Source organism: Bison bison, unplaced genomic scaffold (genome assembly GCF_000754665.1).
Source record: "Bison bison bison isolate TAMUID 2011002044 unplaced genomic scaffold, Bison_UMD1.0 scf7180017864500, whole genome shotgun sequence".
Classification (NCBI taxonomy): Eukaryota; Metazoa; Chordata; class Mammalia; order Artiodactyla; family Bovidae; genus Bison; species Bison bison.
Window position 1 is genome coordinate 2,144,658 of NW_011495059.1, and position 23,838 is coordinate 2,168,495.

Consider the following 23,838-nt stretch of genomic DNA (forward strand, 5'->3'; position numbering starts at 1 on the left):
CTGTCTGCAGGACGGCTTCGGGGGCAGCGTAGCAGGGCAGGGGGGTATGTCAGGAGGAGACGAGGGTGGTGATGCTGAAAAATAGAGCCAGGCCAGCTTGCAGAAGGCTGCCCTTGCGGTGGGGGTCTTGGCCTGCAGCATGGTAAACATCAGACTATTACTCCATAAGCAATAGCATCCTTTCTGAGAATGGAAGTTTTCATGCACGCCCAACCTTAGAAACAGGTACGACCCAGTGAAGCAGGGGTGGGGTCTGGAGCTCCACCCACACCAGTCTTTGGGCTTCCTGATGCCCAATCAGGAACGTTGGCCACGCTGGCGCTTTTGTGGAGCCCCTGGTATGCCTTGGAGCACAAGTGGAAAGTCCTTGCTGTGCAGGGAGGAGAGACACCACAGAGTTTAACCAGGCATGGGGTGGAGGCAGAACTTCTTGTTAGAAAACAGGACCTGGGGAAAACCTGGAGACCAGGAGACTGAGGAGGGGATGGTTGTAAATGTGCAGAAGATGCAGGGGTTGACCTGAACTGAGGAAGTGGCTGGGACGAGGCAGGAGAATTAGGGTTGGATGTGGAGAGGTTTCCAGGGTTGAGGTCTACAGGTCTGGGGAGCTGTTGGTGAGAGAGAGCCATGAGAAGTCATGGTGGTGACGGGGGTTCTAGCGTGGGCCTCAAGCCTCTTGGATGAGACTGGCCAAGATGGGGAAGGTGGGGAGGGTGGGAGAGGCAGCAGGAAGCTTGGGGAGACCCGGAGGGAAGCTGATTACAACTTGAACAGCTCAGAAGTTAGGGGTGTCAATCATCCATGCAGTCAAAAATTCACTTACAATTTATAGTCAGTCCTCCAAGAACAGGGTTCCTCTGTGATGCAGCTCCTCCATCTTCACGGTTACTCCAAATCCATGGTTACTCTGTATCCGAGGTTCCTCCATATCCGCTATTCCACATCCCGTGGATTCAACCAACTGTGGATCCTTTCTGTGTGTGCTCAGTCGGGTCTGACTCTGGGACCCTATGGACTGTAGATCCTGTAGCACCATATTATTTACTGTTGAAAAAAAATCTGCATAAAAATGGACCTGTGCCGTTTAGACCCGTGTTGCTCAAGGGTCAACTGTAGGAGGGGACAGAGTTGAGCACAACTTGGGATGTGCATGTAGGAGTCATTCCTTCAGGACAGCATCCATTCGTTCCGTCCACATCTGTCGAGGAGCTGCTATTTGCCAGAAGCTATTCTTGGTGCTTGGATTAACATGACAGAGAAAGCAAAACAGAAAATGCCCATCTCTTGTGCAACTTGTATTCTAAAGCAGGGGAATAAATAGCAAGCACTCTGTAACGGCCTTAATTATATGTTACAGGTAACAAGTGTGTGGAAAAAGAAAGATAAGAGGGCAGGGATGAGGCTGGTCTGGGGCACGGGCCACACCTGTAATTGTGTGATGAAGGTGGGCTGCATTGAGGAGGTCACAGCTGAGCACAGAGCTCAAGGAGGTACAAGAATGCACCCCCGTGCCCATCTCAGGGAAGAGCACCCCAAGCAGGGGGACGACCCACACCAGGGGTGTACGGTGGAGGGGCAGACGAGGCCACTGCGCCTGGGGCAGCGCAGCAGCCGGCGACAGAGACACAGCAGGGCCAGGTCCTGGGGGCCCTGGCGGGCTGGGGCCACAGGAAGGATTTGTATGTTTACTCTGAGAGAAATGGGAAGCCATCAACAGGTCCTGCGCGGAGGAGGGACTTGAAAAAGTAATTTGACTTTTTAACACAGCTTCCCTGTGGCTACTGTGGTGAAAGTTGCCAGAAAGGGGGAGGGTGGCTGCTAAGAGTGGAAGCAGAGGACAGGAGGCCCCTGCAGTCCTCCAGGGGAGAGGTGATGCTGGCTTGAGCCTAGGTGGTAGCAGCGGAGTGGATTCTGGGTATATCCTGAACGTAAGCCCAACAAAATATCCTGCTGGATTGAATAGGGAATGTGAGAGAGAGAGAGAGGAAGCAAGGATGACGCCACAGTTTAGGACCCAAACAATGGAAGGTCTGGATCTGAAATAAGCATGAAATATGACAGATTGCCATAGAACAAAGACCCCTGCAGAGTTCCAGAGTCAGAAGGCATCACCACCCTATTCCTTTGCCTAAAAAAGTGACACATGAACCCATGAAAGCGTGAGGGAAGCAGAGCCCTTCTTCCAACACTTCTTTTTGCAAAACCAGAGGCCAGGCACAGAGGAGGAGTTTCAAAGCACCTCACTTAGGGATATTTAAGAGAACAAGAGGGGCGAGGCCACTGGCTCTAGGACCCCCTTGTTCAAGGGCGGCTCTCAAGTGAATGAAGATCTTTCAGCCCCACCTGTTGGTGCAGGCTTTGAGAGCCGAGTCTCTAAATGCACAGACATCAGGCTCAGAAGTGCCCTGAGGTTGGCTGCCATATGCAGCTGGCAAGCTTCCCCTGAAATCAGCAGATGAATGGAGCACTTATTGATATAAATATCATCACCACAACAGCTGGGCGCATTGCGAAAATAAACAATGACACAGCGTGAGCATCAGAAAAGCCACCCTCAGCACCTGGCGGGGCGGTGCTTTGAAGTGGCATCCACGTTTGTCACCAGCGTGCCCATGTCGAGGCAGCCCATGGTGGCTCTGGCCAGTCCTGCAACTAGGACAGGTCTGCCATGGGTCCCGAGCATTGTTAGATGGCTCCCGAGAGGACCAGTGCCACATCTTGAGGTTTGACTGGAGACCAACTGGTAAGGGCATGTGTTGCTGACTCTCTGTAATTTGTAGCAAAATAAGGTAGCACAGAGGATGAGATTCCCGAGTGCTTTATTTTCTTGCACCACCGGTCAAATCTGTCTGCTTCCGCTCAGAATCCTATACCACAGCATTCAGCCAGCCACCCCCAGCCACAGGTGTCTTTCCATTCTCCATAGTGGCTGCTAAAGCAATTTCATTGACCTTAGAGATTTTTTTTCTTTTTAAAAGCTCTTTGGGACTCCAAAGGGCTGTGGTCAGATTAGTCTGGTAGTATCTTAACCACAACATGTAGCGAATGATGCTGTGGTTTCTGATGGGCAGGTCAGGCAGAACCTCTTCAGTCATACCCAGTACATTGATAAGATCTCTTCCATCTTTGTGGGCTCTACAGTTAGACCAGAGTCCATGGGGAGCAGACACCAGAGAGATGCCCTCTTCATGGCCAGGCCGCACCCACCATGTGATTCAGAAGGCTCAGGAAATCCTCAGTGCCCCACTGTGGGCAGGGACCATGTGGCAGGCAGACTGTTGCCCCCCCGAAGATGTCCACATCCAAATCCCTAAATGTGTGAACTTGTTATCTTCCGTGGTAAGCAGGACTTTGCAGATGTGAAGTTAAGGATCCTGAAATACGTGGACTGTCCTGGGTTATCCGTGTGGGTCTGCTGTTAGGGTCTTTCAGGAGGCAAGAGGATGAGAGTCAGGAACAGATCGTGATGATGGGAACAGGAATTGGAGTGATGGGGCCACAAGTTGAGGGATGCTGACAGCTGCTAAGACTGGAGATGAGGACTGGCCTCTCCCCTGGGGACACCAGAGGGAACACAGACAGCTCAGCTGACACCTTGACTGTAACCCTGCGAGACTCACTTCAGACGTCTAACCCCCAGTTAAGAAATTTGTGTGGCTCTAAGCTACTACATGTGTGGTCATTCAGTACAGCTGCCCTGGGAAGCTAAGACAGACAGCAAAACTGAAAACGGAAATTTGGACCTGGAGGTGTGAGGGTCAGAGACCGCACAGAGTATGAGATTGAGATCCTGGGGAAATCCAGAATCAGCCTGGGGTACAGGACTTGGAAAGCAGTTTGAGCTGGAGAAATCCATGTCTGAGTCAGGGTCCATCAGGAGCAGGGTGGGGAGAGCCAAGGAGAAGGCAGATGACCATCCCTCCAGCAGCAGGAGGCTTGCAGAGCCAGAGGGGGGTCTCTTAAAGGTCCAGGAGCAGGCTTTCTGGGCCACATTCAATCAGGCCCTCATCAGCACACATTTATGGTAAACCTTCCACGTGCTGAACACCAACCTAGACACAGCAGTGCACAAAACAGGCACCAAAAAACCCGCAATACCCATGGAGCTGCTGGTCTAGTGAAGGAGTGTCTGCCTCCCAGACTCCCTTGGGCATCAGACATGTTGGAGACATCTTCAGCTGAAACCATGACACCAGGACCCTCAAGCCACAGGGAGAAGCTGAGCTGGAGGCAAAAGGGATGGGAGGGCCAGGTCCAGGCAGCGTGTCCCACTGCCCCCAAGTGCTGTGGGGAGCACTGGAGGGACCAGCAGGGGATGACCAGCACGCCCCCCATCAGCCCGGAGTCAGGTGTGGGGTCAACGGGACCCAGCTCCTTCTCTTGTTTCCATAGAGTAAGTGCTGGGGCTCTTCTTGTTGTTCAGTCACTAAGCCGTGTCCGACTCTGCGACCCTGTGGACTGCAGCATGCCAGGCTTCCCTGTCCTTTACTAGCTCCCAGAATTTGCTCAAACTCATAGGGTTTGGCATGCTTGAATATTCTGCTCATTTATTATATTGGCTGTGCTTGAGGATCCCCTGAGCCTCTCAGTATTTACTTGTCATTTATTCTAGGGAGTACACTTTACCTCACTGAAATCTTAGAGATTTTATAAACACCTTACAATATTTCCTATCTTCCCTCCAAAGACCTGCCACTCTGTAAGCCTTTATTTTCCAAACTATATTTACTAATTAATAATTTGTTCATCTTCCTGTATCTTTTCCACCATCAAAAGGGTCTCAATGACTCTAAAACCAGAGTCTTGGTTTCCTCCACGAGGACAATGGTGTGACCCCCTTTGGCTTTTGAAGACCTTGGAGATAGCTCGTTGGCTGTTCCTGCCAACTTCACAGCCATCACTGTGGAATCCACTGATCTGACCAGGCCCCCTTCCTCTCATTTTGCAGGTCAGGAAGCTGCGGCCTAGGCAGGCTTTGTCCAGAGTCCCACAGCCGCCCCGACCCAGGCCCAGGGCCCCTGCCAGGGATGGTGAAGACTTTCACCACCATCTAAACAATAGGGCTTCCAGGGCCCCGGGATCTGATAAACACCACTTGCTGGTACCTGGGTATACGGAGCAGGAAGGAATGTGTCTCAGTTTAAAGCAAGCAAGAGCCCCAGCTTGTGTAAGAGCTGCATCGCCCAGTTCTGAACTCCTACCGGGGGAAGTCTGAGACCTCATGTGATGCAAATCCAGGTGCAAAGGTGAGGGGGTGGGCGCCGAGGACATGCATTCCCACCGAGCTTCTAGAAGTGAGAGAGGCAAGCTTGTCATCCTCCCAGGAAAAAAGCGGGGCTGATGTTTCAGAGATGTCTTTTCCTGTCATTGTGCCTGGAAGGCAAATAGCAAGTACTTCTAGCCCCATTTTTATCTCAGCTTGTAAAAACACAGCCTGGCATGCCACCAAAATACACACAACCCCCAAGTCTGTGTCTCTGCAAGTCCCAGGTCTGACCTTTGCAAGGGGCCATATCTCTGTCTCTAAACCCACTGGAACAGAAGAATAAGGAGTCAGGGGTCAAGAGACCTGAGTTCAAGTTCTAGCCTTGCCAATGTCACCTTAAGCCAGTTAACTTGTCAAAGTCTCAATGTTACCACCTATGAAACTCGTATACCTCAGATGGCAGCCAAATCCACTGTCTTTGAAGGTTTACATCAAATGGGCTTTGTTTCCTCTTCCCCATTGTGTGGGAAAGCCCACTGTGCACCCCCAAGATTTCTGGGGACTCCAAGGGGGTTCTGCGTTCATGTCCACTTCTGAGATCCAGCTCAGACTCTACTGGCGGCAGCGTGGGGCTCACGTCCCAGCAGGGCCCGTGGCTGAAGGCTGAACACCGCGCATCCTCATCCCTTGCGTTTGTGTTGTAGTTTGTGGCTGTGCGGGCTCCCTCTAGTTGCGGCGCGTGGGCTTCTCATTAGAGTGGCTTCTCTCTGTCGTGGAGCACTGCTCTCGGGCGCATGGGCTTAGTTGCCCCAAGGTATGTGGAATTTTCCCAGACCCAGGATCGAACCCATGTCCCCTGCATCGGCAGGCGGATTCTCAGCCACTGGACCAGCAGGGAGGTTTGACACATCCTCATTCTTAAACCCCACCTCGCTCCTCACGCTTGGCGGCCAGCAGCATGTCTTCCCCCCACCCTGTTGCCCCAACCACTTTTTTCCTCCCTCTACCTTCTCTCTCCCTCCTCCAGATCTTCCACCCCTCCTCCCCCCAATGCCGTTCCCTTATTAAGCTGAGGAATCCAGCCATCTCTTTGTTATCTCTTTCTGAAACCGCCCCTGAACCTTTGCCTTCCACCCACCCTACCTTCCTCTGTAGATATTTTCCTAAACTCCCTGGTTCCTTCCCGGAAACAAGCTCTGATGCACCCATCATAAGAGTGAGTTTCCACCTATTACATGCAGTTGCAGTATTTATCTTGTGAATGGAGAGGTGGACAGAGGAGGGGGGCGCATGTGCTTTTCTCTCTGCGCCCCCCGCCACCCTGCCCTCACATCCTCCTCAACCCTAACAGTCTGTCTTCCTTACTGGCCACAGTATTAAACCCAATAAGATGTTTTGACCTCTTTGTGGAATTTACTTTAGGAAGTTTCATCATTACTGATCTGAATTTCAAAACCAATTTAGGTAACACTTTTCTCTTAAAAACACTAGTAATTCATTTCACCTTTAGGTGGCCTGGGATTGATTCCCTCCTATGGATCACAAGGACCTTGATAACACAGGCTTTCATTTCTGCAATCTGTATTACTTCTGTATTACTTGGCTTTTCCATTTTATCAAAGTACTTATTAATTAATGAAAGTCATAACTGAGGTGCACAGAAATACACTTGAGGATTGTTTATTCCAAAAATAGGCCCATATTGCCAGATTTAAATCATCAGAATGTGTTTATTTCAGCGACTAACAAGCTTTCTGATTCCATCAGCAAGAAAATGATGTCTGAGAGGCGACCTTCATGTTCGTTAGATTTCACGTGTGAACACACACCCCCGTAGGACATCTTTCCGTGGCCCAAGCAGCAGTGGAAGTTACTAGGTGGAATAATGCATGGCAGCTGTTCCAGGACTGTCCACACAGGCTTCATGACTTTCGCTTGGTTTAACTTGTTCTGACAATAAATAGCCCAGAAGCACAGCCATTTCAAAATCAGCAGCAGCTGCTGCACCAGCGTCCCTCCCTGACCCCCCAGGTGTGGTCATCAGCCCACCCGAGTGCATTTGCAGTGGCGAGGCCCTCCCTATGGGCAGACAGCACCACCCCTCCCAGAGGGATGGGTAAGGAAGAGAGGCGAGCCCTGGGATCAAGGTAGGAAGAGGCTGGGCTAAAGAACTGGACTCTACTGTGGAGACATAGCCACTTAAAGTCTCCCATCTAAGGAACAGAATACCAAAGTGTTTCTATGTGTGATCCCAGGTCAGCTGGGTCCTTGTGGGTCTAAAGAAGCAAGTGGGCTTCTTTGAAACCCCTATTTCCAGGGCCTGAAGAAACCATAAACTCTTCTCCCCAAGTTTCTATAACCGTTTGTTTCTTTTGTAAATTTAAGTTTTTTATGTAACTTTTTGGGTGAACTATTTTAATTAATTTTATTGGAGTATAAGTTGATTTACAATGTTGTCTTAGTTTCTGCTGTGCAGCGAAAGCGAGTTGCTTATACAGACACACATGTCCACGCTGCTTTACACTCTTTTTCCATAGCGGTCATTACAGAGTACTGAGTAGAGTTCCGTGTGCTATAGAGTAGGCACTTATTAGTTACTATTTTATATATAGTAGTGTATATAATGTCAGTCTCCCAATTTATCCCTCCTGCCCTTTCCCCCTTCGTAAAATACGTTGTTTTCTACGTTTATGACTCTCTTTCTGTTATTACTCAGCCATCAAAAAGAATGAAATAACGCCATTCGCAGTAGCATGGACGGACCTAGAGACGGTCACACTGAGTGAAGTAAGTCCAGAGAGAGACAAATACCGTATTATATCATGTATACATGGAATCCAAAAAACAACGGTACAGATCAACTTACAGAATTTTAAAGGTTACTTTCCATTTACAGTTATTACAAAATGCTGGCTGGATTCCCCATAATCCGTCCTTGTGCCTGTCTTACACCCAGCACTCGGTCCCTCCCACTCCCCCACCCGTTGGTGACTAGTAATTGGTTCTGTATGTCTGAGACTTCTTTTCGTTATACTCACTGGCTTGTTGTATTTTCTGGATTCCACGTGTAGGTGATATACCACACGGTCATCTGCAAACAGTGACAAGTTTTACTTCTTCCTTTTCCAGTTCTGATTGTCTTTTTCTTCTCTTGATTGCCATGGCTACGATTTCCAGTACTGTGTTGAATAAGTGTGGAAAGAGTGGGCGTCGTCTTGTTCCCCACCTTAGAGGAAATGTTTTCAGGTTTTCACTGCTGAGTGTGATGTTAGCTGTGGGTTTGTCCTATATGGCCTCTATTATGTTGAGGTATGTTCCTTCTATCCCTACTTATTGGAGGGTTTTTATCGTAAGTGGGGGTGTTGGGTTTCATCATAAGCTTTTTCTGCATCTACTGAGATGATCATGTGGTTTTTCCTCCTCGGTTGTTTATGTGGTGTATCACACGGATTGACTTGCAGATATCAAAAAACACCCTTCCATCCCTGAGATAAATCCCACTTAATCATGGTGTATGATCCCTTTAATGTATCATTGGATTTGGTTTACTAGTATTTTGTTGAGGATTTCTGCATATACATTTAATCAATGATATTGACCTGAGTGTTTTTTGTCTTCTGTGATATCTTTGTCTGGTTTTGGTATCAAGATGATGCTACCCTTATAGAATGAGTTCAGAAGTTTTCCTTCCTCTGCAGTTTTTTCGAATCGTTTCAGAAGGACAGATATTAACTCTTCTCTAAATGTTTGGTAAAAGTCAACTGTGAAGCCATCTGGTCCTGGAATTTTGTTTGTTGGGCATTTTATAATCACTGACTCAATTTCATTACTGGTAACTGATCTGCTCATATTTTCTGTTTCTCCCTAGCTTGGTCTTGGGAGATTGTACCTTTCTAATAATTTGGCCATTTCTTCTAGGTTGTACATTTTATTGGCATGTTATTGTTCATAGTAATTTTTTTTGATCCTTTGTATTTCTGTGGTGTCAGTTGTAACTTTTTTCATTTCTGATTTTGATTTGGGCCATCTCCCTTTTTTTCTTGATGAGTCTGGCTCAACTTTTACCAGTTTTATCTTTTCCAAAAAAACCCAGCTTTAATTTCATTGAAAATTTGTCTCTATTTCTGCTCTGATCCTTATGATTTCTTTAATTCTCCTATTGATAATTTTGGGGGTTTGTTCTTCTTTCTCTAGTTTCTTTAGGTATAAGGTTAGGTTGTTTATTTAAGATTTTTTGTGTTTCCTCAGCTAAGTTTGTATCACTATAAACCACTCTCTTAGTGTTGCTTTTTTCTGTGTCCCATATGTTTTAGATTGTCTTCTTTTCATTTTTCTCTAGATATTTTTTATTTCCTCTTTGATTTCTTCGGTGATCCATTGGTTCTTTGGTAGCATATTAGTTAGCCTCCACGTGCTTCTGTTTTTTGCAGTTTTTCTTGTCGTTGATTTCTAGTCTCACACAGTGTTGTGGTAGGAACAGACACTTGATATGATTTCAACGTTCTTAAAGTTCTTGAGTTTGTGGTCTAGCATGTGCTCTATCCTGGAGTTCTATCCTGGGCTTCCCTTGTGGCGCAGCTGGTAAATAATCTAACTGCAATGCAGACCATTCCCCGGGCACTTGAATATAATGGATGTTGTGCTGCTTTTGGATGGAATACTCTCTGTGTGTTAATTAAATATATTTGCTCTAAGGTGTCATTTAAGGACTGTGTTTCCTTATTGATCTTCTATCTGTATCATCTGCCCATTGACGGGAATGTTAAAGTCCCCCACAACTATTGTGTTCCTGTCAATTTCTCCTTTTGTATCTGTTCATATTTATGTTATACTTAGATGCTTCTGTGTTGGGTGCATATTTACAACTGTTGTGTATTCTTCTTGGATTGACCCCTTGATCATTATGCTGTGCCCTTCTTTGTATATTGTAACGGTCTTCAAAGTATTTTGTCTGATGTAAGTATTGCTACTCTGGATTTCTTTTGATTTCCATTGGCATAGAATACCGCTCTCCATCCCCTCACTTTTAGTCTGTATGTCTCTCTAGATCGGAAGGGAGTCTCTTGTAGGCAGTATGTGTAGGAGTCTTGTTTTGTATCCCTTTAGTCTATGTCTTTTGGTTAGAGCATTTAGTGCATTTACATTTAAGGTACTTAGCAATATGTATGTTTTTATTGCCTTTTTAATTATTTTAGATTTGTTTTTATAGGTTTTTTTTTCCCCTTATGGATTCTTTTTTCTTTTTTGTGTGTATATATTATAGATTTTTGGTTTGTGGTTACTATGAGCTTTTTGTATAGTAGTCTATATGTGATTATTTTAAGTTGACAATCCCTTGATTTCAAATGCACCTTTAAAACCCTACATTTGTACTCTCCTCCCCTCATGACTACTGTTTTTGATATATTTTATATTGCTTTGTGTATCTTTTAACTGCTTATTATGGATATAGATGGTTTTACTCCTTTTATCCTCCCTAATAGCTTTGTGTGGGGCTGATTGCCTACCTTTATACATGTTTGCCTTTACTGGTGAGCTTTTGCATTTTGTAATGTTCTTGTTTCTTGCTGTGGCCTTTTTTTTTTCTCCTAGAGATTCTTTAACATTTGTTGTAAAGCTGGTTTGATGACGCTGATCTCTTCTAGGTTTTGGCTATCTGTAAAGTTTTTGCGTTCTCCATCAAATCTGAATGAGAACCTTGCTGGGTAAAGTATTCTTGGCTGCAGGTTTTTCCCTTTATCGCTTTAAATGTATCATGCCACTCGCTTGTGGCCAGCAGAGTTTCCACAGAAAAGTCAGCTGACAGCCTCATAGGAATTTCCTTTCTGTTGTTTCCCCCTTGCTGCTTTGAGCATTCTCTTTTTATCATTTGAATTGGTGTGTCTTGATGTGCTCCTCTTTGGGTTAGTGCTGCACGGGGCTCTGCTCTTCCTAGACTTGAGTGATTGTTTCCTTTCCAAGGTTAGGGAAGTGTTTAGCTATTGTATCTTCAAATAAATAGTTTCTCAAATATTTTCTTCAAATTTTTTCTCCTCCTAGGATCCCTATAATGCGAATATTAGTGCACTCTGTGTTGTCCCGGAGGTCTCTTAAACTGTCCTCACTAGCTGCTGGTTAGCCTATTTAGTCATGAGGCGACAGAACCCTAGGGGGTCTTCTGGGCTAGTGCTGGCTCACTGGTGGCTAGAGTCAGGGTCTTGAAAATTTTCAGGCTGTTACCTACCCATTGGCAGAGCCAGTTCCTGGCTGCAGAGCCCAGGGATGCCCAGGCTTCTTTCAATTTGGGGGGGGGGGGAGGGGCACAGTTCCTAACACAGTTGGGTATAGGGTTCTGGGTACCCCAAAGCTTGTATTGGCCTGCTATTGGGTAGGGCCAGGGCCCACAGGCTGTGGGATCGTAGTTTTCTTGTATCTGGTGTTTGTCCCCTCGTGGGTGAGGCTGGTCTAGAAGCTAATTTGGGCTTCCTGCAGAAAAAGGGATGGGTCTGCATCCTCACCTGTTCAGTTGTCTGGCCTGAGGCGCACTGGCATCTGCAGGCTTTTGAGTGGGGCTGATGACCCAGAATGGCAGCAGCAGTGTTCACACAGCAGAATGCTCCCCAGGATGGCTGCCACCGGTGTCTGTGTCCCCAAAGTGAGCCAAAGCTGCCGCCCCGCTTTGGCCTTGCAACCCAGTGTATGTGAGATTGTGTGGGGACCCTTTAAGAGAGAGGTCTCTAGTCCTGTGGGACTCCCAGAATCAAGCCCCACTGGCCTTCAAAGACAAATGCTCTGGGGGATTGTCTTCCCAGACCCTCAGGCTGGGGAGTCCAACATGGGGCTCAGAACCCACTCCAGTGAGAGAACCTCTACAGTATAATTATCCTCCAGTTTGTGGGTATGGGATTTGATTATACCCCAAGTTCACCCATTATGCCTCTTTTCATTATGAGTCCTTCTCTGTGTCTGTAGTTGTAGAAGATCCTTCCGGTAGGTCCCAGTCTTTTTCCCTGGTGGTGGTGGGTCTGCAGACAGTTGTGATTTTGGTGTGCTCAGAAGAGGAGAGGAGTTTGGGGTCTTTCTACACCACCGTCTGAGTCGCTGTCCTATAAACTGTTGATGCTTATGTGCTCATGGTCTGGTCTCAGCTCCACTCTTAAGTCATCAAGGGAGCAAAACTCAGCTTCTCACTGACGTCTACAAGAAAACCATGCACACTGAGCATTGTCTATGTTGTTATAAATTTACTTAATGTTTAGGAGCGGGGGCAGTCAGATGACACCCTGACTCACCTTCAGCCCTTTCAGTGGTTTTTTCCTCTTCCATCCCTGGGTCCCTCTCCAGAACCACCCACAGGCCTCTCCCCTTTGACATGCAGAACAGTTCCCAGAACCTATCCCAGACACCATCTGTCCCCGCTGCTCCATCAGGCTGGCTGGTCAGGAATTTTCACAGGGGCAGTCCTTTGACTATCCTAAAGAGAAATTTTCATACAGGCTGCTAAGTGGGAAGGAAAAGACCCTTTACTTTAGCCATCTTGTTTTGCGTGGCCCTCTCCCACACCACCTAATAATTACAGCTGCCATTTATTGAGTGCTCACTAGTTACAGATCCTTGTGCTAAGTAGGCACATTCAGGTTCACAGCCATTCATCACTTAACCTGGAGAAGCTAAAGGTTTGGCCAAGTCACTCAGCTAGAGAGTGACAGGGCTGGGATTTGAACCCAGGGTGCTTCAGCCAGGAGCCCCATTAACCTTCTGCTAACTGCATTCACAGGCCCAAATGGTGGTACCCACTGAGGCACAACCCCAGCACTTGGACACAGGACGGTCTTGAGCTGAACCTTAGAGGACACTTCTTACTGATGAGGATCATTTCCCCGCCCCCCAAAGGCCCCCAGGAACAGCACACTGGCTTCCCCCATTCCCACTCCCATGGCTAGGTTAGGTGCAGCATCCCAGGCTTGGGGAGACCCTGATGATCTCTGACAGCTTAGACACCACATCTGCCCACCCATCACCCAGCTGAGCATCACCCACGCCACTGCTGATGTGGACTCACAGATTAGGGAACTCGAGTGAAAGGCCAGCTCTGATGCAGCATCAGAAGTACCCTGCAACCTTCCCCAGGCCTCTGGGCAAGATGGAGAGTGACCTGGAAAATCAAATGCAGAGATGTGTCCCAAAATATAGGAGTCTTGTTTGAGGCAGAGTAGAATCTATTAGTTTGAGAAATTGGTCTGGAAATCTTATTAAAAGAGACAAATCATCCCACATTCTCTCCAGACTGAGAATATTGGAGATAATAGACTTTCCTTGACACTTCAGACCCATGGAGCTCATGTCAGGATCACAGCCAACCTCTGGCAAGGCACAATTCAAAGCAGGTAATAAAGGCAATTATTTTTTTTTAAATTGGCAGTTCTGATTAATTCTGATTTCTCCGGCCAGCCACAGACTTATCTGTACCGGTCCCTCGTTACTGTGAAGGTTGAGGGCATAAGAGCCAATGGCAAAGAGAAATGAAGTTCAAGCTGTGGATTTGTCATTACTGCACAGCCCAGCAGATGACTGTCCAGCCACAAAGGCCACTGTGTCCAGCACTTTCCACCTACACACACGCACCCTTTCTCAGTATTATTTATTAGCAGCCAGTGGGGACGCCGGGAAAGCCAGGCACCATTGCATCATGAAACTTAATCTTGCTTACCTTTGCCATTTAAGACGGGTGATAAGAGGAAGACTTCTTCAAATCTGTACATTAGCTATGATCATTACTGCTATTTTTGTTGAACACTGCAAGGTTCGAGAATGACATGAATCACTGGAATGTGGTGGGTGCTGGCACCCTGCTAAGGGCTTTCTTCCCACGTGTTTTCTCTTTATCCTGAAAGCAACCCTACAGGACAAGGGTTGCCAATGTTCTCTGCAGAAAGAAACAGATAGGAAATACTTTAGGTTTTGCGGGCTCTGTGGTTAAATCTACCATTAGAGCTTGAAAGAAACCATAGAAAATATGTAAATGGAGAATATACCTGAACTTCCTTTACAGATTCAGACAGCTGGCCAGGTTTGGCTAGTGGGCCATGGTGTGCGTGAACAAAGGGTATTCCTAAGCTGGAGTCTGGGCCCCACAGCTGGGAGACATGTTCTTCTCCTCTCCCCCCCACAACTCATCCATGCCGGCTCTAGTTCTGGAGGAAGGACAGAATCAAACAAGGTTTTGCATGTGATGCCCAGGGTGAGTTGGCTGTCAGCAAAAGAAACACTGATCACTTTCAGGAAACGCCTGCCTCCGTGGTGGCTGTGAGGAGACCACCAGATTGCTGAGGTTGCTGTGGGTTCCCTCTGTCCATTTAGCTCCTCATCTGCAAGCTCAGCCGAGGCAGACCCCACTGAGACTCCTGCATCTCCAAACCTTTAATGCATCTTTGAGTCTCAGCTACATCTTCTGGGCAGTCCTCAGATGAAAAGGCTTTCTAAAACATGGCCTCTTCGTCCATGCTGGGGTGGTCCCCACAAGCCTGCAGCCCAACCTTAGCTCTCCTCTGTGCCCTGGACAGTGTCCATCTCTGATCACACCTGGGAGTTGCTATAGGCAAAGATGCCTATAGGCATCTCAACCAGGATTTGAGGGATCAGGCTTTGCCTTTCTCTGAGCCACATCCCCTGCCACCAACCTTAACATTCTTTCCTGAACTAAAGTCATCCAGTGAGTCAACAGAGACAGGGGCATCAAGTGTCTGTCTCTTACTCTTGATGACACTACAGACTTAAGAGACAATTTAGGATCTTAGACCAGACTCTCTCAGTCTCTGCACTATGAGACGTGGGGCCAGATTCCTCTCCAGAACACCTTCACAGACACTAGAGGGTATTTAGTGGCATCCTGACCTCTACTCATTAGATGGACATTTTTGACCATCAAAAATGTCCCCTGGGTGACAAAACAACCTCTGCTGAGAAGCGTCATCTTGGGGTGAGAAGCAACAACTGCTCTTTGCTCCCTGCTGCAGGTTCTAATTTCCAATTCCCCCCAAAAGGAAAAACAGCAGCCAAGCTCCCTCAGCACCACAGTACCACGTTACATTAGCTCTTGGTGCGAGGTAAGCATAATTAGCCCCATTTTACATACAGGAAAACTGTGTCACACAGCTAGTAAGCAGCAGAGACTGGACTTGGACCCAAGCCTGTCTGATGTCAAAACCTACATATATATTTAAATCTACTCATGATCTGATGATGAAATGAACGCTCTGAAGGTTTTCCTAGAATGGAGAGAAGTTGTAGCTGCTCTTCCCTCAGTGTTCTAATCCTGACAGCAGCGTGTCAAGGTAGCCTATATCCTCCCCATTTTACAGATGGGGAAAACCGAGGCCCAGCAAGCCTAACAGATGGTTTGAAATCAGCACAGCAAAGATGTTTAAGCCCAGTGTTTCTGTGTTCAGAGCTCTGACTTTTCAAACCTCCCCCCCAACCCCCCCCAAAAAAATGGTGGCTGTTGCCCAGTGGGAAAGCTGAACCTGATTTCCTACACAGTACTCTACCTTTCTAGCCAGCATGTCCCGCAGGCTCGGGGATAAGTGAAACCGACACCCTGCCCCAATCCATGTCCTTGGCCTCTTTCTGTGAGCCCTCTCCTTGCCTCAGCTCTGCATGCAGTACTGGCCTGAGAAGACGTCGGGGTGCTACGGGCCCATCCAGGTGGAGTTCGTCTCGGCAGACATCGACGAAGACATCATCCACAGGATATTCCGCATCTGTAACATGGCTCGGGTGAGTGTCCGGCCACTGCTGCGTCCTGGGCTCCTCCCTCCAAAACAGATGGATGCTGCTGGGGAGGACCCTGCCGAAGTCAGTGCTATGCTCTCCTGATCCCCTCGTCCTCAGGGAAGTGATGCCTCTGCCAGTTCCGGCTCCAGACCCAGCAGTGGTTCCCACACACAGAGCCACACAGGGGGCATCCAGCCAGCCATCTGCCTGTTCCCTGACACGCTGGCTGCTGTGTAGACAAAACTTCTCAGAGCACGGTGCTTCCCTGCCGTGCCGCGCAGCATGGGCATGAGTTAATGCAGCCTTTGAGTAGGTCCAGTAAGCTTTGGGCTAGCTGGGAAGTAAATTGGGAAACAAGTTTCTTTCATGAGGAATTTCACTGCTGGGTGAAGGAGTTATTGGGTGGGAGGGAAGAGCTGAGGGGCTAAAGTGACCGTGGTCTTTACTAGAGGCTCAGGGTGAAGAGAATTCAGTTCCTGTCCTCTCAGAATTCACTCACGGGAAAGCAAACTGTGTTTTGGCAGATGAACAGCAAGGAGAGAGAAGAGTCCTGCCCACTATTCAGGGAGGCTTTCCTAGCAAAAGGGACACTTGAGCTGGGTTTTGAAGACCGCATAGAAGTTTTTCAGGTAGAAGAGGGACGCAGGGCAGCCAGAACAGCAGGATCAGTGCACAGAGCGGGCGTGGGGCTGGCGTGTGACTCTCACCGTGAGGACGTTACGGCTTAGACCCCGTTTACCCCATCTGTCACTGCAGTGCTGCAGCCCCAGCAGACCACCCTGACAGCCTCTCTGTTCTCAGCCCCAGGACGGGTACCGTATAGTCCAGCACCTCCAGTACATCGGCTGGCCCGCCTACCGGGACACGCCCCCCTCCAAGCGCTCTCTGCTCAAGGTGGTCCGACGGCTGGAGAAGTGGCAGGAGCAGTGCGACGGGCGGGAGGGCCGCGCTGTGGTCCACTGCCTGTGAGTACGACGGGGAGGGCTCCGGGGCAAGGGGGCGGTGGGCAACAGGACACCCTTGGTGCCGCCGGCCACAAACGCCGTCTTAGGCGTCCCGGGCTATACCACGCCCTTGTGGGCCATTCAAGGCATTACAGTCCTTCCATGGACTAGGGGTGCAGCCATAAAGCTATCTATGGGACGTCCTACTCACAGGCATTCCCTTTGCTCCTTAGAATTTAAAAGGGTTTGGGGAGAAGTGATACGAGGACCTCATTCTTTAAAAAGGAAGTTGAATCAAGATCTTCCCCATTGCAGAACACTATTTCTGGAGCAGGTAGAGTCAGTAATAACATCTTGCCCCAGAATTGAGTTCAGTTGTTTCAAAACCAGGAACTTGTTCAAACAGGCAGTGCACACCTGGAGCGCTTAAGGGAGAGGTGTGAGGCAGGGGAGGTCCCTGCCCACTCTCGCCTGTGGGATTGTTTCTTAGCCTGCTTTTTTTGCAGGAGTACCTTTTTATTCATGTCTTCCCTCACCAAGGTAACCAGCAGTTTGAGCTGTAGGAAGGCACAGGGGTGTCCTCCTGTCCACAGGGACCTTGGCATCATCCTTGGAGGGCAGAGACGCCGAAACAGACCCCGAAGTACAGGTGCTGGCCAATGAAGGGAGGGCGACTGTCTGCACTTGGAACATCTGGCCGATGAGTGTCCTGTGGATGAAACATCTGGGAGGTTGCCTGAGAGACTTAGTTTCCATCCAGATGTTCTTTAGACACAGACCATTACATGAAATCATTAGTTGCTCTTGGCAACACGCCCAGGAGTTGCAGATTCCTAAATAGACTTTCTGTAAAGAGCTGGAGGGGTGTGTCCATGAAGATGACTTACAGGGCCTCAGAGAGAAGGTGCGATGGAGGGATGACCCTGCCAAGAGCCCTGTATCTCTATTTATACATCCCGAGTTACGCAAGATGTCCTGATTGAGAAAACAGAGATGAGGCCTCTCTCTCAGGATCCAGCATCTCACACCCATCCCAGCCTCACCCGAAACCCAGTCTGGCTGACCCGAGGCTCACAGAGCCGTGTCTGGTAGCGTTGTCCTTAGTGGATGGGAAGAACTAGAAGCAAAATCACATGCACCCTTCCATGGTCTTCGCTGGGTGTGCAGGTAGACCCAGAGCATCCTTTTGGCCAAGGAAGCAGGCAGCACATGTCCAGACACTCTTATCTGTCTGCCCTGGGGGTTTGGGTCCATGTGCCATGGCTGATAGTCACATGCTCCTAGAACCAAGGAAACATCAAGCTAAGTGAACTCTCCAAGGCCATCCCCTTTATGATACGAATGAAGAACCTGGGGCTCAGACACAGGAAGTGACGTGCCCAAGGTCAAAGCAGGTTCATGGCACAGATGGGACTCAACTATGGCTTGGGCTTTCCAGCACCACCTTCCCTTGCATTTGCCAGGGCGGGCAGCCACCCCCGCCCCCACTGCCGCAGACATGGCCTTGGGCTCAGCAGGTGCCTGAGGGGTACCCAGGAGTCTGCTCACCTCCTTCCTCTGTGTTTAGGAATGGGGGAGGCCGCAGCGGAACCTTCTGCGCCATCTGCAGTGTGTGTGAGATGATCCAGCAGCAGAACATCATCGACGTGTTCCACATCGTGAAGACATTACGGAACAACAAGGCCAACATGGTGGAGACCCTGGTGAGTGGCCGAGGCTGTCTTCTGAGAGCCAGGGGCTGCTGGTGGTTCCCTGGACCTGAACAAAAGAGCATCCAGAAGGAAAGACAGCGGCCACTGCTTCCTGAGCACCTGCAGGCCCGCCCTCTGCACCCACCTCACCTGCTTCCCTCCCCTCCAGCCTCTCTCCTGCAGAGCAGTCCAGATAGTCCTCTTGGCGCACGCTGCTCTGTGTTAGTTTCTTTCCACTCCAGAGGGAAGTATCACTCACTCTGGTTTAGGGGATGGGATGCTGGGTTAGTAGAATGTGAATTATTGAGCTGACCAGAACATCCATTCAGCTTTTTCCAAAAGATATTGCCCAAATGTTCATTCCAGTTTTTCTGTGCTATGTTTTTGATTCAGTCCTAAACCTATTCTTGGACTTCCCTGGTGGCTCAGATGGTAAAAAGAATCTGCCTGCAATGCAGGAGACATGGGTTCAATCCCTGGGTCAGGAAGATCCCCTGAAGGAGGAAATGGCTACTCACTCCAGTATTCTTGCCTAGAAGATGCCCCAGACAGAGGAACCTGGCAGACTATAGTCCCTGGGGTTGCAAAGAGTCAGACACAACTGAGCAACTAACACTTACTTTACTTAAACCTATTCTCATTAACTTTTGCTAATAATTACCATATAAAGCATCGAGCTAGGATATCGTAAAGGACAGGAAGAAACTTGGTGGCAGAGTTCCAAAGGTTAAGACCTGGTGCAGAGATAGAGACATGCCATACACTGAGAACTTTAACATGAGTCTTTACATCTACGCCAAGTGTGGTCTTAGCGAAAGTGAGGGCCTGCTCCAAGGCCGGTCCACAGGCCAGCAGAAGCATCCTGTGTGAGCCTGGCAGAAATGTAGACCCTTGAGCCCTACTCCAGATTAACTGAATCCGAATCTGTGTGGACATTTTGACTCGACTCTTAGTACAGACATAGATAACATTCTCCACACTCTGAACTAAATGCACTTTCCATCTCTCGCTCATTGTCTCTTCTCCTTCTCTGCCTCTCCTCCTCTCAGGACCAGTATAAATTTGTATACGAGGTGGCGCTGGAATATTTAAGCTCCTTCTAGCCCGATGGCTCGGGGAACCTGCCAGAGTCCAGAGGCTGCTGTGGCCAAGCCCCCTTTCTGTGAACGGCAGCGACTGGGCTCAGGGGCAGCACCCTGCCCGACTCCAAGGAGAAGACTGGCGGTCCTGTGGTCCACGGCGGGCTGGCACCTTCCCAGGGTCTCCAGGTGCTGTGGAGGCTGTTAACCCCGACAGGCCCTGGCGTCTTTTGCATACCCCACCAGCCACGGGCCCGTGCAGAAGTGCACCCTGAGCAAGGCCGGATTTTTCAGTGCCCAGACCTCTTGCTTTCGCTCTTTTCAGTTTGTGACTCTCACGGCAAGCCGGCTGTGTAGGTGCGGGTGGCTGTGACTGGGCTCATGGGGTCACCGCTCTGCTGCCCCCATCATCTCCTCCCGGGACCCCTGGCATTGGACACCCACCGGTCTGGATCACTGGGACCTCGGATGCTCCCGAGTGCACAGCAGAGGCCCCCACCCTCCTGCCTCACCTGCATGGGGCTCGGCCCAGCGCCACTCTGTACCCCTCCCCCAGCCCGGGGCCTTGACCTTCTGCCATTCCCAGGCCAGCCCCTGTGTCCGTGGCTCTCCTGGATCCAGGTTTCCTTGGCTTGTCTGTGCTCGGTGGGGCAGGGTGGGACTGCAGGGAGCCTGGCTGCCCTCCTCTCTCTGTGAAGAAGGACCACCTCCCGGGGCAGGGCTCCGGCTGGCCCTGTGTGTCCTGGGCGGTGAGTCCTTGGGGAGGGATGAACAAGATTGATGATTTTCCAAAGTGTATGTGAAAAGAAACTTTCTTTTGGAGGGTGTAGAGTCTTAGTCTCTGATGTCAAAAACTGGTGGGGAGGGAAGTTCGGTTGTGTAGCTGTAAGACCAATCTCCTGGGCCTATTATCTCCCTGGCAAGGTCCCCAAAAGGTCCCCCCACCGAGGGACAGCACAGCGGCAGAGCAAGGGGAGTTTCGTTTGGGGCTGACAGATTTGAATGCCTGCCTAGAGCAACCCAGCTGCCATCTCAGAAAGGGTCACTGTGGACCCAATGATACTCCGGTTTAAAACAGACCTCGGAGTTCGGGCCTGGGGATCTTGCCCAAAGTGTGGGTCAGTCGATGACAGGGAGCCGACTTTGACTAAGCATCTACTATATGCCGGACTTGGCATGTTCCACCCCCACCCTACCCTGGGAGCTGTTCACCTGTGATCACCCTGATTTTACAACTGAAGACACTGAGGCATCTTCCTCAGGTTTCCAAAAGGCAGATTATAGTGGTGAGACTTGTACTGTCATCCTTTCATAGCCAAGCAATTATTTTATGGAGGGAAAATGAGGCCAGAAACTTCTGAGCAGCAAACTCCACAAACAGCAATGTAGTTTTTCTGACGCCCGTGTTTCTGGGAAGCTCAGTGTTTCAGATGTGTTTTAGTAACTCATTCCCGGCTCCCCAGGAGAGCTAGTCCCATCTCATACCTTGGCCAGTGAAAACTGCTCCCTGGGCCCTCAGACCCTGAGGTCTGCGAGCCAGGGACACAGTCTCGTCTACCTGGGTCTCTAGCTGGTGCTCTGGTACAGTACCTGGCAGCCCGGGGTGGCCTGGGATCCAGGACGTGCCATCGTGGAAGCTGGTCTGGCCCTAGACAGGGCGTGAGCAGCACAGGTTTCCCTCAGAGCTCACTGTATCCTGGGGAAACAGAACCTCAATGCAGCATCAAGTGTTATTCGAGCCTCACGGCCAGGCTTTCTAGAGGAGGTGACATCCCTTCCACCGGGTAGAACAACGAAGAGAAGGAAATTCAGGCCAAGAGAACACGTGCAAAGACACAGAGGTGTGCAGAATCCTTGGGGGTGGGCGAGAGGGTGGGAGGTGAGCCCAGTCGGAGCAGAGCCTGGTGGCGCTGGGGCCAGGGTGGAGGGAGCGGCGAGCCCCACCAGCAGGGCGGACTTGGCACCTGTGGGCAGCATGGGGCCCGGGGAGCTCTGAGTGATGCGCTCAGCTCGGTGTTGAGGAGGCCCCCTCTGGGGCCAGTGGGGCTGCCTCTCTTCCTTTCATCAAACACTGTGAACACATTCCCTTAAGCGTATCCTTTTTAATATCACATCTATTTGTCTGTCTGCTCATTGTTTGTTGCTGGAACAAAATACGCAGTACTTTAAGAGGCCCAGCTTCTGTGAAGAAATCAGGATCTCTGCTATGTCACAGAGCAGGGGGAACCAAGCCAGACCCCAGGGCCCCTGAGGATGGAACACAGCAGGAGCTGCTCCTGTCGGCACAGGTTCCGGGGCTGTCTCGAAGCCCAGGGACCCCAGACTCGATCAGGAAAGAAGCCCCGCCACAAAGCCTGCTCTTCCCTTTCATGGCTCGTGCCCTGGTCCCAGGCCCCCACCCCACTGGGCCTGCCGGCCTCCCCGGCTCCAGCCTGCTGCTCCAGCCAGCAGTCCCCGGCCTTCCCCAGCCTTCAAGAAGCCTGTAGCACAGGAAGTCAGCCTGCTCTATACTTCTCCCTCAGATCCGGGGCTCATCTGTGCAAAACAGGAGCCAGGGAGAGGGGTGGTCTCCAATACAAATAAACCCCAGGATTTATTCTGCTCAGGAGGGGGTGAAATTGCTGGCAGATGAAATGACAGTGGCTTCTACCATTTCAAATGGTAGGAATTTAGAATGTGACTTCCAGGAGAAGGAAGCTTGTGAAAAGCACAGAGCCTCATGGGTCTCACCTCCTGGATGTGGACCCTGTTTGGAGAAGGTAGAAGGAATTAACGAGAAGCCAGGAACTGTCCCACCTGCGTGCATGTCTGGCCTACACAGCTTCAAGATGCATCCTAGCTGTAACCTAACTCGTCCTCTCCTCCTTCTGGTGTGAAGGTCCTGGGGCCAGGGGCTCTGAGCCTCCAGACGGCCACGGCGCGCCTCCCTTTGTGGGAATGGAAGGCATCACCTTGCTTTTCCATCTTCTCTGTGGATGTAGCCCAAGTAGCGGCCTGCCTGCCAGGTATCACCCATCCTGTGCAACCAGCAGACCCTGTGCTGGAGACTGATGTGAGCTCACCCAGTTCTCCAACACCCCTAAGATGTGCTTTCAACTGTCCCCATTCTACAGATGAGGAGACTGAGGGGAGAAATCACTACCCCCCCACCCCCGCATTCCACCACAGCTAGTAAAGGAGGGAGCCAGGGTTTAAATTGGTTCTTTTAACTTCAAAGACAGTCTCTTTCCACTACTGTGTTTCAGATTTTCCCATGACGGGGTGCACGGGGTGGAGGTGGGAGGGACCCTTAAGAGCCAAGACTAGAGTGAAGCAGGCCCAGTGGATCTCGCAAAACCCAAAGCAGACAACAACAAGCTCAAAACTCCAGTTTCATGTTTAACAATTCATATAGTATTTGCATTCTTCACTAATTTAGCCTGATTTGACAAGAGTGTACCAATAGTTTTTTAACCACATGTGCCTGATCCCTCATGTGGCTTTGCCCCCCTCCGCTCACTACGATGTCCCTAGGGAGTGACCGCCCAGTCTGAGAGGCACAGTGCCTGGCCACGCTGCTCCCTCCTAAAGCCGATGCCAGACTTAAGCTCAAGTCCAGCTCACCTACTGCCCCTGGCGTGGGGTTTCCCTGACCTCACTGTTGATGGGCTGATCTCAAGTCTCCTTCAGTTGCATACTAGGAAAAAGAAAGCTTTGACATCTACTATAATTACAGACATGCCCATCTGGAATGGCAAAGGCTGAGCCCATAAAACCCTAAAGGGAAAAGAGAAGATGACACTGTCCTTCTCAGCAGACTCCTGAATCCTGGGTCCTCTAGACAGTGGTGCCCTCTGTCCACATGGAATCGTGCAATTGCTAATCTGGCCCAATCTGAGGACACACTTCACACAAGGGGCTGGAAGCCTCCCTGTACTTCAGCCCTGCAGACTCACTGGGATGTTAGCACATACAGGGCCCTGGAGGGGGTGCCACCAGGAAGCGCAGTTTACTATGGCACAGTCTCTCCCTTGTTGAGACATTGGGTTATGGTAGAAAGCTCAGTCTTCAGTTCTAATCTAGCCCAGTCATTTCCTGGCTTTAGAATGTTGAACCAACTAATCAGTGGGAAAAGATGTGGAGAGAGAAGCCTCAGATGGGCAGAAGTAGGCAGATTTGGGGATCTT

General features: G+C 49.7%; 1 protein-coding gene across 1 annotated transcript in view; it reads left to right on the forward strand.

The window, feature by feature from the left end:
- PTPRT (protein tyrosine phosphatase, receptor type, T) overlaps positions 1 to 19,792 on the forward strand; it is an 839,242-nt gene extending 819,450 nt beyond the window's left edge. The window contains exons 28-31 of the mRNA XM_010829234.1: positions 15,836 to 15,961; positions 16,760 to 16,923; positions 18,470 to 18,605; positions 19,643 to 19,792. Coding sequence (XP_010827536.1) covers positions 15,836 to 15,961; positions 16,760 to 16,923; positions 18,470 to 18,605; positions 19,643 to 19,696 — 480 coding nt within the window. The 3' untranslated portion in view covers positions 19,697 to 19,792. The remainder of the gene's footprint in view (positions 1 to 15,835; positions 15,962 to 16,759; positions 16,924 to 18,469; positions 18,606 to 19,642) is intronic.
- Positions 19,793 to 23,838: the final 4,046 nt, after the last annotated feature.